General features: G+C 43.5%; 1 protein-coding gene across 3 annotated transcripts in view; it reads left to right on the top strand.

Annotated features, from left to right (window-relative positions):
• The window catches only part of adgrb1a (adhesion G protein-coupled receptor B1a), a 115,169-nt gene extending 99,738 nt beyond the window's left edge, over positions 1–15,431 (top strand). For 2 of the 3 annotated variants that reach the window (XM_023419008.2, XM_087177327.1), the window contains 8 exons: positions 1,665–1,763; positions 5,110–5,281; positions 6,998–7,093; positions 7,185–7,224; positions 9,522–10,183; positions 11,819–11,854; positions 12,054–12,212; positions 14,799–15,431. In XM_023419008.2, coding sequence (XP_023274776.1) covers positions 1,665–1,763; positions 5,110–5,281; positions 6,998–7,093; positions 7,185–7,224; positions 9,522–10,183; positions 11,819–11,854; positions 12,054–12,212; positions 14,799–14,993 — 1,459 coding nt within the window. In that variant the 3' untranslated portion in view covers positions 14,994–15,431. The remainder of the gene's footprint in view (positions 1–1,664; positions 1,764–5,109; positions 5,282–6,997; positions 7,094–7,184; positions 7,225–9,521; positions 10,184–11,818; positions 11,855–12,053; positions 12,213–14,798) is intronic. The other variant, XM_087177328.1, reaches the window with a different exon arrangement.
• Positions 15,432–15,632: the final 201 nt, after the last annotated feature.

Genomic DNA, 15,632 nt, shown 5'->3' with positions numbered 1-15,632 from the left:
ACATCAGGTTTTGGTGTCACTCCCATTTCTTTTATATATTCAGGAGTTATGAAGTTGGGGGAGCTACTGTTTCCAGAGGTTTTTCTTCTGACATGCAGATTAGTGCTGGAGGCAATTCAAAACACTTTATCACAATTTGAAACAAAACACTGCACCATAGAATTCACTCAGTCCAAAAGGTCATTGTAGGATAACGAAGATGAGGTCAGTGTAATCTTTGGCTTCCTCTCCCTGTTAGCACCTCAATATTAGACTCATTGGTTGAGTTTGTTAATATGAAAAAATGTCTCTCAAGGTTTGTGGCAGTCTTCTTACCTAAACCTCTGGGTGTTGGTTCTGGTAGTTTTGATAATACTGTAAAAGTTGATCAGATAGAAGCACAATGACAGTCAGGTTGGGAACAGATGTCCAGGTTAGTTGAGCTGATTTCGGAGAGAAAATGAAGGTGAAGTGTAATTTAATAGATTCTGTCTGATCATCAGTCTTATACTTGATCCATTGGACCTATTTTTACCAATATTTCCACATTCTGAGATCTCAGCAGTTTCTTTAAGGAGCACAATGTGATCATGACCAACAGAGTCAGGAGACACGGGTACAATGTAAAATGGACGTTTCTCATGTCTCAAACCAACTGTCGACCTCTTATTGTCCATGTAGTGAATTTAAAATGAACAGGACTTTTACCTGCAGGACCATGGATTCTGTAATGCCTTAATTAGTTGATAAATTAACTCCTGCAATTTATCTGCTTTGTCTAAATTCAGGGTCTCATCCTTCAGAGGCTGAATCTCAAGCCTGATTGTGTCACAGTGGTACGACTAGACTTTCCCATTTCAAAGGCTCCTTCAAATGCATCATTGGTTTCCTGGATAATGAAGGATCCAACAGGTGGATCCTTTGTAGTCCAACATATCCCAAGATTCATTGCGCGCTGATAATGAACATAATGTTTCAGCAAACAGGATTACACTGTTAAACGTACAGTAAGTATTGTGTTTCAGCTCAGTTCAACAGCTAATGGTACAACTTTTAAAACCAAGGGCCTTAAAACCTAAGTTTTTGAAAAGAATAGTTACATGTTGTCAAGGTTGCTAGGTGACAGGAGCCGCGCTTTGTGACGCAACAGCTGGTTGGGGAGACCGTCTCATTTTGGTTCGGCTTTCACAGTCTATGGAGGTGTGGCCCCTGAACTGGGACACAGCAATTGAGTGTATTGATGTTTTGTGGCCGAATTTGTCCTTAGTGAACGCTGAATGTAACAACTGATAGAGCTTGTTGCTTGCACTTGTGTGTGTGTGTGTTCATGAGAGAAGCTCTGAGATGTGAGTGTGTGAATCTTTGCATTACTGATAAGTGTTAGTCAGCACAGATAGAGAAGAGTCCCACATCAAACCAGTGGTTTGTGAAGACAATCATGTGTGATATGAAACACCTCTCCTGTCCCCAGAACCACACACACACACACACACACAAACACACACACCAGACTCCATGCTGGACTGCAGCCCTGAGAGAGAGATTGTGCGAGACCCCTGTGACTCACTGTTTTGCGTGACTGTTTTTGTGTGTGCTCGTGTGCGCACGCGCATCTCTGCGAGTCTGTGTATAGGTGCATCTGTATCTGTTTGTGTATGTTACAGCGTGTTAATTTGACTTTGCAGTCAGATGACAGTGCCACTGTACAATATGACGCTCAAATGTGCCAAGTGCGGAGTTATCTCTTCGGCTGACGTTTCCACCACAGCTACCAGTAACGCCATGTTAGTCCCGCTAATTATTTTTCCTTAACTCTTCTTCTTGCCTCTGTTCTCTCCTCTGCTGTACGCCTCCCTCTCCCCCCTCTCCTGGTCGTTTCTCTGACCTTTTACCCCTCTGTCATTTGTTCTTCTCCCTGGTGCCCTGGCAGGGAATGAGAGACTCCTGAAGCTAATGTGCTGCTCCTGAAAACAAACTGTGTCATAACTGTTTATGTGTAAATAATAATCTTGATGCATATGTGATGGAATAAGCGTGTGTGTGTGTGTGTGTGTGTGTGTGTGTGTGTGTGTGTGTGTGAGTGTGAGTGTGAGTGAGTCTGAAGAAAGTCACAAAGATGATTAGAACAGATGTTGAGAAGGCCGTGACTGTATGCAGAAAGGACATCAAGCACTTTTTATTGTGTGTGTGTGTGTGTGTGTTTGTGTGTGTGTGTGTGTGTGTGTGTGTGTGTGTGTGTGTGTGTGTGTGTGTGCGCGCGTGTGTGCGCGCGTGCGTGCGTGTGTGTTATTTTCAGCCTGGACTTTCATTTTCTACTAGTGCCAATAGAATCTAACCAGAACTGTTGAGGTTAATTTTCTCCTCTAAACAGCTACTAATGCTTTAAAAGCTGTGACTTAACGACTAATGCACATGATTTCAGTTCATAGTCTGTGATGTGAGATCACTGACGCACTACACACACATCACACAAATTCATTTTGTTTCTGGCCAGTCAATGTGTTAAGAATTGAATTACCCACAAAGCACTGCAGGTCGTCGTAATATGAGGATTTATACCCGATGTCCTCACTTTTAGTCCCAATCCTGTTTCATTTTGTATATTCACTTCCAGTGTTGACACAGAATCTCCTGAATGAAATGAGTATACAGGAAGCACTTTTAAATGTTCATATAGTAATGTGTCCTGTACATTTTATTCTTTATTTCGTCTAGACAACAGAATCTCTTCCTAAATAAAATTAGTGTGTCTCGATACAATAGTCAGACTTTTTAAAATAATCGTGTTTCTTCTGGTCCCACCATGGTCCACAAGTTCTAAAATCACATGTCAGCCTCTACTGTATAAACAGGCTTTAATTAATGTTGTATTGATTGTTTTCTATCCAGTTCAGCCAACATCGATGGATTACCTTCCACATGTTAGACTCTTGTTTCATGCTCGTGTTGACATGTTTCACATGTTTGTAACATCCGAGAACCAAAAGAACATAATACTAATTATTGCTAACGGGTCGACAGAGTCTGAAGTATGCATTCACTGAAAGTAGTAGATCTGACACCATGTGAGATGTTAAGTCCGCAGTCACATGATGTTGGTCATAGATGATGAAGGTCCAGACTGAAAATAACTGAGTGGTCCGTCTGAATGTAGAACTGATCTATTGTGCCGACTTTCAGCATCTTTAACTGTGACCGGTTTCATACCTAAACTATTGCTGAGGTACTTGAGTTTGTCCACCACAGTGTCAGTGTGGGCAGGGTGGAGACACCTCTGAGAAAGGATTCATATCATGGGACACAGCATCAGCAAACCCACACACTGTAGACACACGCCTCGCCCAGTTTAATACCAGAGGTGGAAAGTAACGAAGCGCGTGTAATTAGGCAGTGCACAGTTTTTCATACTGCTTCCTCTTTTACTTGCTGACATTTTGGAGGGAAATAATTTCAGTTTTTACTTTATCACCTTTGTCTGATGTTTTGCATTTTACTTTGCAGAATAATTCATTAAATACAAACCCCTTAATGTGCTTTAGAAAAGTGATGTATTTGAATAAGACAGATAAGACAATATTTTATTAATTCATTAGAAGTAGTTAGCGTCAAATGCTTTTTTTGTAAAAATATTTTCATAAAACGCTTTGTCTTGTTAGCAGCAGTGTTATACTGATAGACAGTTTTTTTTTCATATATATGATTTTTAATTGATATTTCCGCCCATTACATCTCTATAAGTGCATGATTTCTAGTGGCTGTGTCATCATTGCTTGATTAGTAATGCCTTGCAGGAAACATGTGCTCACTTGCCTCATACATTAGTCATGATTATTTGGATGTCAGTTTAAAGTCAGAAATGATGTTTTCATGTGACATGAATGCAGCATAAGCACCGTGTGTCCTCTCACTCTACACCTGCTGTTAGAGCGGCTACGACAAGTACACTCTATTCAAAGGTTTATGAAACAGTCGCACCATAAGTTCTCATATCATTTGAGAGAGAACCAGGTCTTTATTTGAAACAGAGGTAAATTAAAGACAGAAATTTAGCTCTAATTCCCCATGTTTTATTCAGGATTCAGGTTAATGTATATTCTTGTCTACGAACAGAGTCAGCAACAGACTCCATTTATGTTGTGTTGTTTGTTTTTTTTTGTTTTGTTTTTTTATTAGTTGTTAGTTGTTTGATTTTTGTTCAGTGTTAAGCTCCAGGCAAAAAGATGTCACGCTTGATAGATTTTAAACATTAAAAGCATTAAAAGCATATTCCTCCTCCTTCCAGGAGGTTTCGTCAACAGCAGCTTAACACGGGTTGAAAAAACGGCAAAGTAGAAGAGATTGGAAACAGTGAAATATTAAAAGCACTCTTTTTCTTTATTATTCATTTCACTTGAGTAAGGGTCTTTAGTCTTTTTCCACCTCTGGAATTTTCTCTCAACACTCGTTTAAGAGGAAGATAATTGGATGACCCTCACACTGAGAGTAGTTTATTGTTGTTGTTTACTCCTGATGTGTAACATTAGAACCAATAGAACGAGTCAGACAAACATGGGCAGGGGGAACAACACTTCTCCAGACTCTCTCTCTCTGTCTCTGTCCTCCTCTGCTCTGCCTCTTCAGTTTATCTTTGCATTCTGTTTCAGCCTCATTACACTCGTTTTTTCCCCACTGCTCACCCTCGCTCCTCCTCTCTCTCCTGTGGCACTAGATCCTCTATGGTTTGACTGAACCATCTTAAAACATACATGCATGTAATATATGTGAATTATGAACATATATATCTGCAGATAATGGATGTATGTTTTTGTTTGTGATAGTAACATAATTATTTGTGGTGATGTTATGTATTTATGCATGTTTGAGTTGAAGGCTGCTAACACTATGCTAACAGCGTGGGCAGTTATCTAGGGCACATAGGATCCTGGTTTAAGATTGTGTTAAGAACATCCTTTACTTTTTTTTTTGATGTTATGAAAGAAGAAATCCAGTTTACCTGTTGGAGTTGATTTGTATAGAAGACTAGTGATCCTAGCTAATCATCAAATGTCTTACAGCATAATTGTCAGTTTGTGGCATGTTGACAAAGGTTTGTTAGTGCAGTCCTTGACTGTCATCCATCCCGTCCTGCAGGGCGTCACTGTGGAGCTCCTGCGTGGTTCTGCCCCTCCTGGCCCTCACCTGGATGTCGGCGGTCCTCGCCATCACTGATCGGCGCTCGGCGCTCTTCCAGATCCTGTTTGCTGTCTTTGACTCCCTGGAAGGCTTCGTCATTGTCATGGTGCATTGCATCCTGCGCAGAGAGGTACAGGACCACCGACCTCACAGAATTACTACTTCCTGCTTTTGTTTGACGCTATAATCGCTGGAATCCAGTTTGTGCTGGATTGATCACTTCTACAATAAATATCTTAGCAGAGGCCAGACTGAATATTTACCTGCAGCACATGATGGCCGTGTTGGTCAGCTGGTCCGTCCATTCATTCAGTCAACACTTTGGTCCAGAGCGACTGACAACTGTTACAGTGGTGTCCTCAGTAGACTATAGATTTTGACTTTCATCTAACATCACCATCAACCAAATTATCCTTTGACCTATGTGGTCATGATGTCCAATTGTCCATGATGTATGGCTAACTCCTGACCTTTTCTTTTGCCAATAGAGTTCTGCAGGAATGAGTCCTAAAACCCAGACACTAGTTTTTAGCATTTTAGCACTTCCTGTTCCCTCGTCCAGAATGATACGTCTCCGGCTCTGACTGTCGCCGGGTTGTCCGTCCATCCGTCCTTATGTAAACATGATATCGCAGTAACACCTTGACAGAATTTCTTAAAATGTGGCACAAGCGTTCATTTGGACTCGAGGAGGAACTGATTAGACTTTGGTGGTCAAAGGTGAAAGGTCAAGGTCATGGTGACCTCACATAACAGGGTTTTGGCCTGGTGAATGCAATATCTCATGAACACAAAGAGTGTTTTGGTGGAGGCAGACAACCCCGAGCCGGTAATTCTAGTTTTTGGTGTGTGAATGGGTTTTTGGTTCGATGACTGAAATCAGGTCTGTGTTTAACACAAACTCAAGACATTTTCACATTTTATTCTACAACATAAAATAGATCAGTAAATACCCCAGTCCTGTTTTCTTGAAGCTTTCACGTCTCAGTTAATAACAAGTGTCTAAATGACACTACAGAGGTTGGCGGGGACATTGAATGTTGTCACGTTGAATATAAAAACTGATCTACTCTCCAGTCCACCTTTACAGCCTCGTTGTCTTTATACAAACTGTCACTAACTCTGTCACAGAAAAGGCTTTTGTAGAAACGGTCAGAGCTAAATCAAACTACAAGTTGAAGTTTAGATGTGGTGACTTCTCCTCTGGCTCTTAGTCTTATACTGGTAAATTCAGTATAATGTACATTTTCACATCTCTAACTTCATCAGTATAATAGAGTCATGTTCTCTTTATTACTCTGCTGTACTCATTCAGTCTATTCTACTTTGCAGTTTTTCTCTATGTTATTGAAACTCTACACTTCCTGCTACTGTTTCACATTAAAAACCTTCCAGAGAAGTGGAAGAATCTGCCCCTGAGCTGCTACAGGACTTTTAATGTGAAACGCAGAAGCGTTTAGTTCCATTTGAAATGTCTGGGCTCTCAACGAAAGAACAGCAACATAAAACTCAGGGAAATTAGATGAAGGATCACTAACAACTCAAGCTTCCCTCTACACAAAGTGGTCAGGATGGACTTGATGTCTGTTCTTGAGCACCTTCCGGTTCCCAATGGGGTGAGCCTTTTTGAGTTTGATGACCCCATGACCCCTGTAGTGCCGCAGGAACTTGGAGCTCAGACTTTTTTAGCCCCACTACTGGTTTGTTTGTGGTATAATGAACATGGCCGCTTCCAGGGACCTCTCTCTGTTTACAACAGGCCTCACGTTCAGCATTAGTGAAGTGAAACTACTAGTTTATAAACCTGCACTGAGACCACGCTCTGTGCTCTGACGGCGTGCTATAGGTCCAGGAGGCAGTGAAGTGTCGCGTCGTGGACCGGCAGGAGGACGCGAATGGAGACTCAGGAGGATCTTTCCAGAACGGCCACGCTCAGCTCATGGTATGGACATGCATATGTTTGGTGTTGTTTCTTATTAAATATTGGCAGCATTTGCAGAGTGGATCCAATAATGACTGTCCTGTGTCCTCAGACTGACTTTGAGAAGGACGTGGACATGGCCTGCAGATCAGGTAAGCTCCAGGCTGGGTGGGTTTCATTTTGTATTTGCGTGAGCGATTAGATTTGACTTTTGGGAGTGCTGCTGGAAAAAAAAGCTGCAGATGTCTCTTTGTGCCTCCTCTCTGTGTTTCCACTGCTTCAGATTCCTGCGCGTTGTCGTAGCAGATGTGAGGCATGTTCCCCTCAGTTCTGGACTTGTATAATACAACATTACTGCAGCATAACACAGTTTAGCCCGGGCTGATGGGAGTGGGCCGAACGTGTGCTGAGCAGTTATATGCAGATAAATAGGGCTGTCAGAGTCTCTCCTACACTGCAGCTGTATAATTAAGTCCCTCCCGACAGTGCTGCATCAGATACTTGCTCTGCTCTGATATCCGCTGGGAGTGAAAATCTGATTATCGCCAGAGACAGGATATCAAGAGAATCATCTGGAGCAGAGAAGCTATTGAGGCACAGACAGGAGAGAACAGAGAGAGATTATTGTTCTGCTGTTGTTTGTTACATCCAGGGGGGAGGGGAGTGACAATAAAAATTAACCCAGGGAAACAAAGTATAAACACAAATAAGGAAGTTAATTAACAAATTAGTTTAACCCATTAAGACCTTCAAAAAAAAAAACAACATAATAATCCTCAGCACTGTTTGAAAACCTGAGTGTCTTCTGAAGAACCTGACATTCACTAAAACCTTTATTTCTCAGCCTCTGAAGCAGATAGAGACCTGAAATGAAAACATCTTAAACCTTTGGCTTTTATTGTGAATCATCAGAAAGTGTATATTACAACGGGCCACACTGAGGGTAAAAAAATTGGAAACTTTTAGAATAAAGTTGTAATTTTGAGAATAAAATGATAATATTTCAGGAAAGATAATTATAATATAAAGTTGAAATTTTAGGTTCCATGCTATTTTAGAGGGGAAACATCACATCTTGTGAAATATTATGACATTATTCTTGAAATTTCAGATTCCTTTTCCCCCTCTATGTGGCCCTGATACTACGGAAAAACCAGCACATTTTTCAACATTCTTAGTTCAGTTCAACTTTTATTGATTTTTTTTTTTTAGATATTGATGACCATGAGGGTAAAGCCATTGATGTACAATAAGAGCCAAAAGTTAAAGCTGAAGCCGTCCCTCACCCTGACCTTGACTGGCTGGTTCGCAGCAGCTTGAAGTCAGTGTGTGAATCTTCTAAGTCGTCGTCGTCATTGTTGTTTTCATCCAGATAACAGCTGTTATCAGCTTCAGTATCCCTCCCCTCACTCAGCCCGTCAGACACTGTCTGAACCACGACTCTTTTGTGTCTTAAAAAAACAAAATAAATATCCCATAATGGATTTCTCCTTCCTCACAGCGAATTTCCTCAGTCACACGTCTAAAAAACAATGTAATCATATACTAGACATGTACGTCTCATCTGGTCTTAATGTGATGAAAGTAAAGCGCAACTAAAGACAGAAATCTCAGGTTTAAACTGTTTAAGTCAAAGAAAACTACTAATCAGAAGAAAACAAACAACAAGCAGCCTCCCAGCAAAGAGAAGAGGCTCCTGATCTCAGTACACATCAACTCCAGCTGACACCAGCACACACAGCCTGGAAGCTGCCAAAAGACCCAGCAGCACTGCTGCCTCCTCTCCCTCCTCCTCTCCTCCGTGCTCCTGACCCTGAAGAACAGGTGGTGTCAGGTGCGCTCCCTCACCTGCAGCGGGAGGGCAGAACCTGGAGGAGCGGAACAGAACAACGAGGAGAAGCGCACGGCTCTGCAGCTGCAGCCATGTTTGTTTCTGTGTGCAGTCAGGAGGAGGAGGAGGAGGAGGAGGAGGAGGAGGAGGGAGCTCTGAGAGAGACTGTGAGGTCGGCTGTTGTTGTCGACCGGCCTGGACACGGCGTGGGATAGACACGTTGAGCCGTGAGCCAACAGTGAAATGAGGTTGGGTCACAAGGCCGAGGCGGGCGATGGCAGCCGTGTCCTGTCAGTTCAGATACTTCTCCAACAGAGGACTCGCTGGAACTGGTTTCTGGGAGCTCAGATGACGGAAGAAACTCACATCTGCTTATTTTTATCTATATTAATTCAAATAGTATATAAAAAGTTTATCTACTAATAATTATATGGGTTGTGAATTTTGATTAGTTAAGTGTCTGGTTGAGAAGCCCTGTATCGCATGGGTCATATTAGTGAATGGATACACAGTATAATGTAGATTGAGAAAAGGAGGGGTCTGGGTTCAGTAGGGACCCACAGTAGGTAGATCCAGCCTCTGTCCAGCTGTTCATCTCTGTCCTTGTTTTCCCTCCAGGCACTATGAAGCGCTCGTCTCTGCAGGGGGAGGAGAAGGCGTCCTCTGGGACCCTCACCCTGCAGAAGGGATCTAACTTTAACACCATGCCGGCCAGCATGGCGAAGGTTCACCTCCAGAACGTGGCCGACTACAACAGTCACACTCTGACGCTTCGCAGGGAGAAAGGCGCGGCAAAGGGAATCAGCACAGAGCTGCCGGGCGCCAAATCTATCTACATCTGTGACGGCGAGCTTTTCAAGCAGCTGGACGGAGAGATGCCCCGAGGGAACGGTGAGGGCAGCAGCTCTGAGGGCGCCGGTAAAGGCCCGGGATATGTCATCCTACCCACCAACAACACGGGCACCCTGAAGCCGGCCAAGGGGAAGGAAGAGCAGACGGCCAAGTACAACATCAACATAGAGCAGCTGCCTCAGACGAGGCTCATCCACCTGGCCAACACGGCCAGCGGAGAGCCAGTGCCTGGCTTTGGGCTGAAGACGCTGCCCGCTGACCAGGTCAGTGTGTCATGCTCTGACAGAGACTCACCTGCACACAACCTGCAGAACATGCCCAGAGACTCCCAGGGGGCCAACAGCATGTGTGACGGGGGGGACTCCGGAAACTCTGGTGTCATGTCCAAGAGTGAGACCGTCTCCACGTTGTCCATGAGCTCCCTGGAGGTGAGACCCCACCAAACTAATCATCATATTACTGTCATTGCAAAGCATAATCAGCCTCATGCTCCACATTTAAAATACAACATGAATGCAAAGTTTTGTTTTGTGCTGCTGCTACTTACCATGAATTCTCAAATATTTCATATTTATATATCGGCTTTAAGAACCAGGCCTTTATTTTATATTATCAGTTTATATTAGAAACAGGCTTTGAATTTGTAAGAATAATAATGTAAGAACATCTCCCTGTTCTCTGATCTGTTCCTGTTCTAATGTGCTGTTGATGCTTTTTATGTTAATATTAATTCAACACTTCAGCCATATTTACCTGTTTTCTTGATAAATTAAGGATAATATGAATTTACGTGCCAGCAGTCTCATCAGTACAGCAACATTGTGCTATAATGACTTCTCTCTGTTTCCACTAATGTATTCCAATCACTACTAATTTGCAGTTTTAAGCTTCTTTCAGTAATGTGCATAATCCTTTTTCCTTCCTAGAGGCTTTTAATGTGAAACATCTGCAGGAAGTGGTGAGCTCAACGACCTTCAAAAAAAACAACAAAGTAGAACTGATTGGAATAAATGAGTCAAAGAGCAACAACAGAGTGATGAGTGTTGTTGTACTGATGGACTTAATGCTGAAGATGTAGTTAGATCCCCCCCCCCCCCCCCCCCCCCGGCTTTGTTTGAGAATTTACAGTAGCATCATGGTGGTGCACTTCAGTTTCTTCTTCATTATATCTCCTTGCTGTTCACTCTCTCACTACAGGAAACATCAACCTTTTTTGTTCATCATCTATTAGTTTGCATGGACTGCAGCCACTCATACAGTAAACTACAGTCACAAGCTCTACAATCATCTGTGTGGCATCTATTGTGCCACACGCTGTCAAGTTCATCCTCCTCAGATGGAATATAGTGAACAGAGATGATCAAGTAGGAAGCCAGAAATTGATGAACTGATTAGTTATCAATATGTCTGTGAGGAGTCTCAGTCAGATCATGGCGTTTCTGAGTGGTGGCTGTACGAAGGCAGCTGGACCAGCTTGAGCTTCTTGAAGAGCATCTGCCTTCGTATAGCACTCAGAAATGAATAGTCAGGTCTGTGCAGGGCAGCACTGCTGAGCCTGCCCCCCCCCCTAATGCTAAGCCCCCTTACTGCATCACTACAAAGCACCCCAGCATTTCCTGGCCCCATGTAAAGACAGCATCTTTAAAAAGGTTAGTTTTCAGTCAGCTCCGAGCCCAGACAGCAGTGGCACGTTGAGATGACACGGTGATCAGCACACAGCGGCCTGGACATCTGCCTGCTGGTGTCTTTTCACTTCGGGGCAAAACGCACTCCCATAATGCCGTGTGAGGCGGCAGCTGCCACAGCTACCCAGCAGCCTGAAGGTCAAGTTTTCCTTCACCACTCCGTGACGGAGGACTTAAAGGTCGTTCGGTCACAATCTGTTAACTGCAAACTTGTGCCAACAGGGTCAGAATGACTCGAGCGAACCTTGTCTCCTCCTCATGACTCACTCCTCTCCTCCGAGTCCCACAAACACCCTTTCTTGACTGGAGACACACTTAAGAACTAAGGCACACAATTTCAAGACACATCTTTAATCTCTCTGTCTCATCTCCCCCCAGAGACGAAAATCACGCTATGCAGAGCTTGACTTTGAGGTAATTTTAGTCTCTTTGATTCCTACAGAGCTTTTTAGACGTAGACCAAAGGCTGATATGTGTCTAAGCTGTTCAGACCTCCACATGTTTGCATACATTTCTTACTCAGAGTTTGGGTGTGAGATTGAAGGGGGTGAAGTAGGATTGATGGTAGCCTGTGCTGTTTACCCTGTGCGTAACGTGCAATGTTCCTGTGTAGAAAATAATGCACACCCGGAAACGCCACCAGGACATGTTTCAGGACCTGAACAGGAAGATTCACAGTGCAGACAAGGATAGAGAGTCTCCACCTGTTGACGCCAAAGCTGCCAAAAGATGGAGTGTGTCCTCTGCCAGCAGTGACAAGACCAACATGAGTGTAAAGAGTTTAACTTTATTCTGTTCTGCCCCCACCCTCCTCCCCCCCTATATCTAATGTTGTTCTCCTTTTCACTTATCATTAGTACAAATCACCACACTTGGGTGGAGTTGCCTGTTTAATTAGCGCCGCCATTTTGAGGACTGCATCTGCTTAACAATATAAGTGCCAGAGGAAATTTGCTGTGGGGGAATCTAGAGGCATGACTGTGGGTGGGCATACTAACTACAGGACAAACTCACTCTCCATGTTGAGCTAGCAGCTAATACAAGCTAACGTTCTGCTGCCTGTCCTAAGGCCGACGTTATTTTTCAAAAGTCTCACCTTCTCTGTCTGACTGAGCCAGTTTTGCATCCGTGCATGTCATCTGTTTCAAGTAGACGCAATGTCCAGTGAGAACCCACATAACAAAAGGAAACTTACATCTGTCTGGTGCCTTGGCCCGAGTCAGGCCCATACATTTCCACATCTGGCGAGATTCTGGCTGTTGTTCCCTGGTATCGGCTGACAGCTGGAAGATTTTCTGTGTGTGCGCCAGAATTGGTCCAGATGTGGAAGTAGCTCCAGATAGCAAAATAAGTGCGGCCCATACTTGTTTTCTTCTGGTCCAGTATACACCCGGTTCCATGTACAGCATGATTATCAGATGCTACTTCCGACATCTGTGCCAATTATAGCACACATACAGAATATTTTCAGTCAACAGCCGGACTCTGCCCAGATGTGCAAGTATATGGGCCAGACTCGGGTGTAGGACCCAGGCCTATCTCGGGCCAGAAGTTTCTTTTTGCTGTCTGGGGCATCTGACAGTAGGGCTGTATATGGGCCAGATTCAGGCCAGAAGAAAAAAGGCATGTGGCCCAGTGATGGTTCATTTACTTGCCTAGATGATGGTTAGTAATGGATCAAAGAAAGCAAAAATATACAGTAGCTGGGGTCAGGTAGCAGAAAAGTCTAGCAGGCTAGCTTAATGCTAAAGTGCTACTTTCAGTTTAGCACAGTGGACTTTTAATGATATCCTCCAGTCTCCATGATAATGAAACTATACTGGTGAGTTATGTTAAGGCTACTAGTTTTAATTATTCAACCTTATGTTTAAATAATGAACGTCTGTACATAAATATTAAAGTACCCAATAACCTGAGTGACCTTCACAACAGAGATGAAGTCAACCAGAGAATTAAAGAGCCTGTTTAGTTCCTCATGAGTTTTATGTCCCTACAAACCTGAACCAGCTGTCAGTCAACAAACAACAGCACTGACTCCTCCCACTCTGCTTCACTCCAGCTAGCAATGAGATTTAAGACAATACTTTATGCAGTTTCTCTCTTCCCATTAAAAAGAGGGACAATAAGTTGGAAAATAGTCACCAACAGCAGGGAGTCACATGTTGGCTTTGTAGCTGCAGTCATTCCATGGCAGCAGCTGATTCCCACTTCCTTCTGCTGCTAAAGCCCCGAGCTCCATTTGTTTCACAGCTTTGGAGTCAGGTCTTCTCCGGCTGAAGGCCAACTTCACCTCCAACAAATCAGGGTCACAGCAGATTGACACAGAGTCTCAGAAAGTGTCAGATGTTTGTGATAGTCCTGCAGAATCCCAGCACTGTGATGTAAAATCATCAAGTGGAGGAGGCAGAGAGATCAACTTCTCCGCTGTGGGTTCAAGATGTGTTTTGAGGATGTGCCACATTTTCACCCAAATCTTTATTAGCTTATCCAGCTAGCTTTTCGTGTAGATATATGCTATACTATACTTATCTTTTAAATAAGTGTTTGTCAAAGGGCTATAAAGAAATAGTTTGACATTTCAAAGAATATGTGTTTTCACTTTCTTGCCAAGAGCTAGACGACAAATTCATGTCTGTCTGTTAAAGTGACAGCTGAGGTTATTAGACGTGGGGTTGTGTGAGGTTCTGATCTATAGTCAGTGTGTTACCTGCAGTAACAGGTTAGAGAAGCAGCAGGAGCACTGGGACAGAAGTGATGAGCTGCTGTGGGCGGAGTCAGCAGAAAAACATGTTTTAACCAGTTTAAAAAAATACCCACAGAAAAAATGTAATATCAGTTAAAGTGTTCATTTTATTTTGAATATTTTCACCACTTTATCTTACAGTCAAACAGACTTTTGCTTTGGAACTACAGCTTCAACCATTGAACTACCTATTCCCATTGGGGGCACCACCTGTTCCAATTTCCTGCGATTGTTCTTTATTTTGAACATCTGTTCTGGAAAATTAATATTCTTTCCTTCGTCTCTAAACTGAATCTACTGCAGGAAACACACTGACTACAGATCAGAACCTCACACAACCCCACGTCTAATTAAACATATTGATGGACTGCCAGGCTAGCTTCCCTCTGTTTTCATTCTTTATGCTAAGCTAAGTTTCAGATCCGTACTTAGCATGCAGAGCGGTGGTGATGTTTTCATTTGACTCTCAGCAAGAAACTGAGTACTAAAAAAAAAGAAAAGTTGAACTATTTCCTAAGAGACAGTGTGAGGTAAAGTAGATCCACCAGAATGACTGAAACACATCACAGATCTGATCTCAGACAAACCTTTGCCCTCTGTCCTCTTTCCCATTAGGACAAGCAGCAGACCCCTAGTAAGAGGGCGTGGGAGGGCATCAGGAAGACCCACTCCCCCCCATCCTGGGTGAGGAAGGACCTGGAGACGGTGGCAGCCTCTCCCCTGGAGCTGCAGACGGTGGAGTGGGAGAAGACCAGCGCCACCATCCCTCTGGTGGGCCAGGAGATCATGGACCTGCAGACAGAGGTGTGACCAGCAGATCCTGGCCTCAAACCTACAACTCTCTCTTTCTTTTTCCAATGCTCTCAGACAAAAACAAGCAGACACACCACACACACTGCCCTGCTCTGTACTCTACTCAAAGGCCGGATGAAGCCCATTGCGAGAACGTGAGGGGGGAGGGGGGGGACGCGTCACAATATCAGAAAATCAACGTAAACCAATTAAAGAGAGAAGGGGAACACGGTGTCTTTCTCTGTTGTTTCATTTGATGTTTGGACTGTGTTCTTGTCAGCAGTACTCGTCATCTTCTTGTATATGGTCTCAGATATCATGCTGGCTCACATGGGGGACGGTTTGCCAGAGTAGCTGGTCCAGCTGCTGTATGTGCATCATGTAATAAACAGCATAGCAAAGGTAACCATGCAATGTTTACCCCTGTATTAAATGGTTGCAATGTAATAATCATGATTATGTCTCTTCTTTTCCACTGTTGAGAGTGTTGTTCCTTCGCTCTCTCGTTCTCCTGATGAACGCTGATGTTGTTCACGGCTCCAGACGCCTCCGGATTGATTTCTGTGTCGACAGGGAAAATTAACAAAGGTGTGAGGAGGCAGACTGCTGAATACACATCCACATGCCCCTCAATGCTGTGCCCCCCCCTCCCCCTCC

This window comes from Seriola lalandi, unplaced genomic scaffold (genome assembly GCF_002814215.2).
Source record: "Seriola lalandi dorsalis isolate HSWRI2012SDOR001 ecotype SW California unplaced genomic scaffold, Sedor1 jcf7180002054588, whole genome shotgun sequence".
NCBI classification, from domain to species: Eukaryota; Metazoa; Chordata; class Actinopteri; order Carangiformes; family Carangidae; genus Seriola; species Seriola lalandi.
Note: the sequence above shows the minus strand (reverse complement) of the source record. Positions and strands in the feature narration are given on the sequence as shown.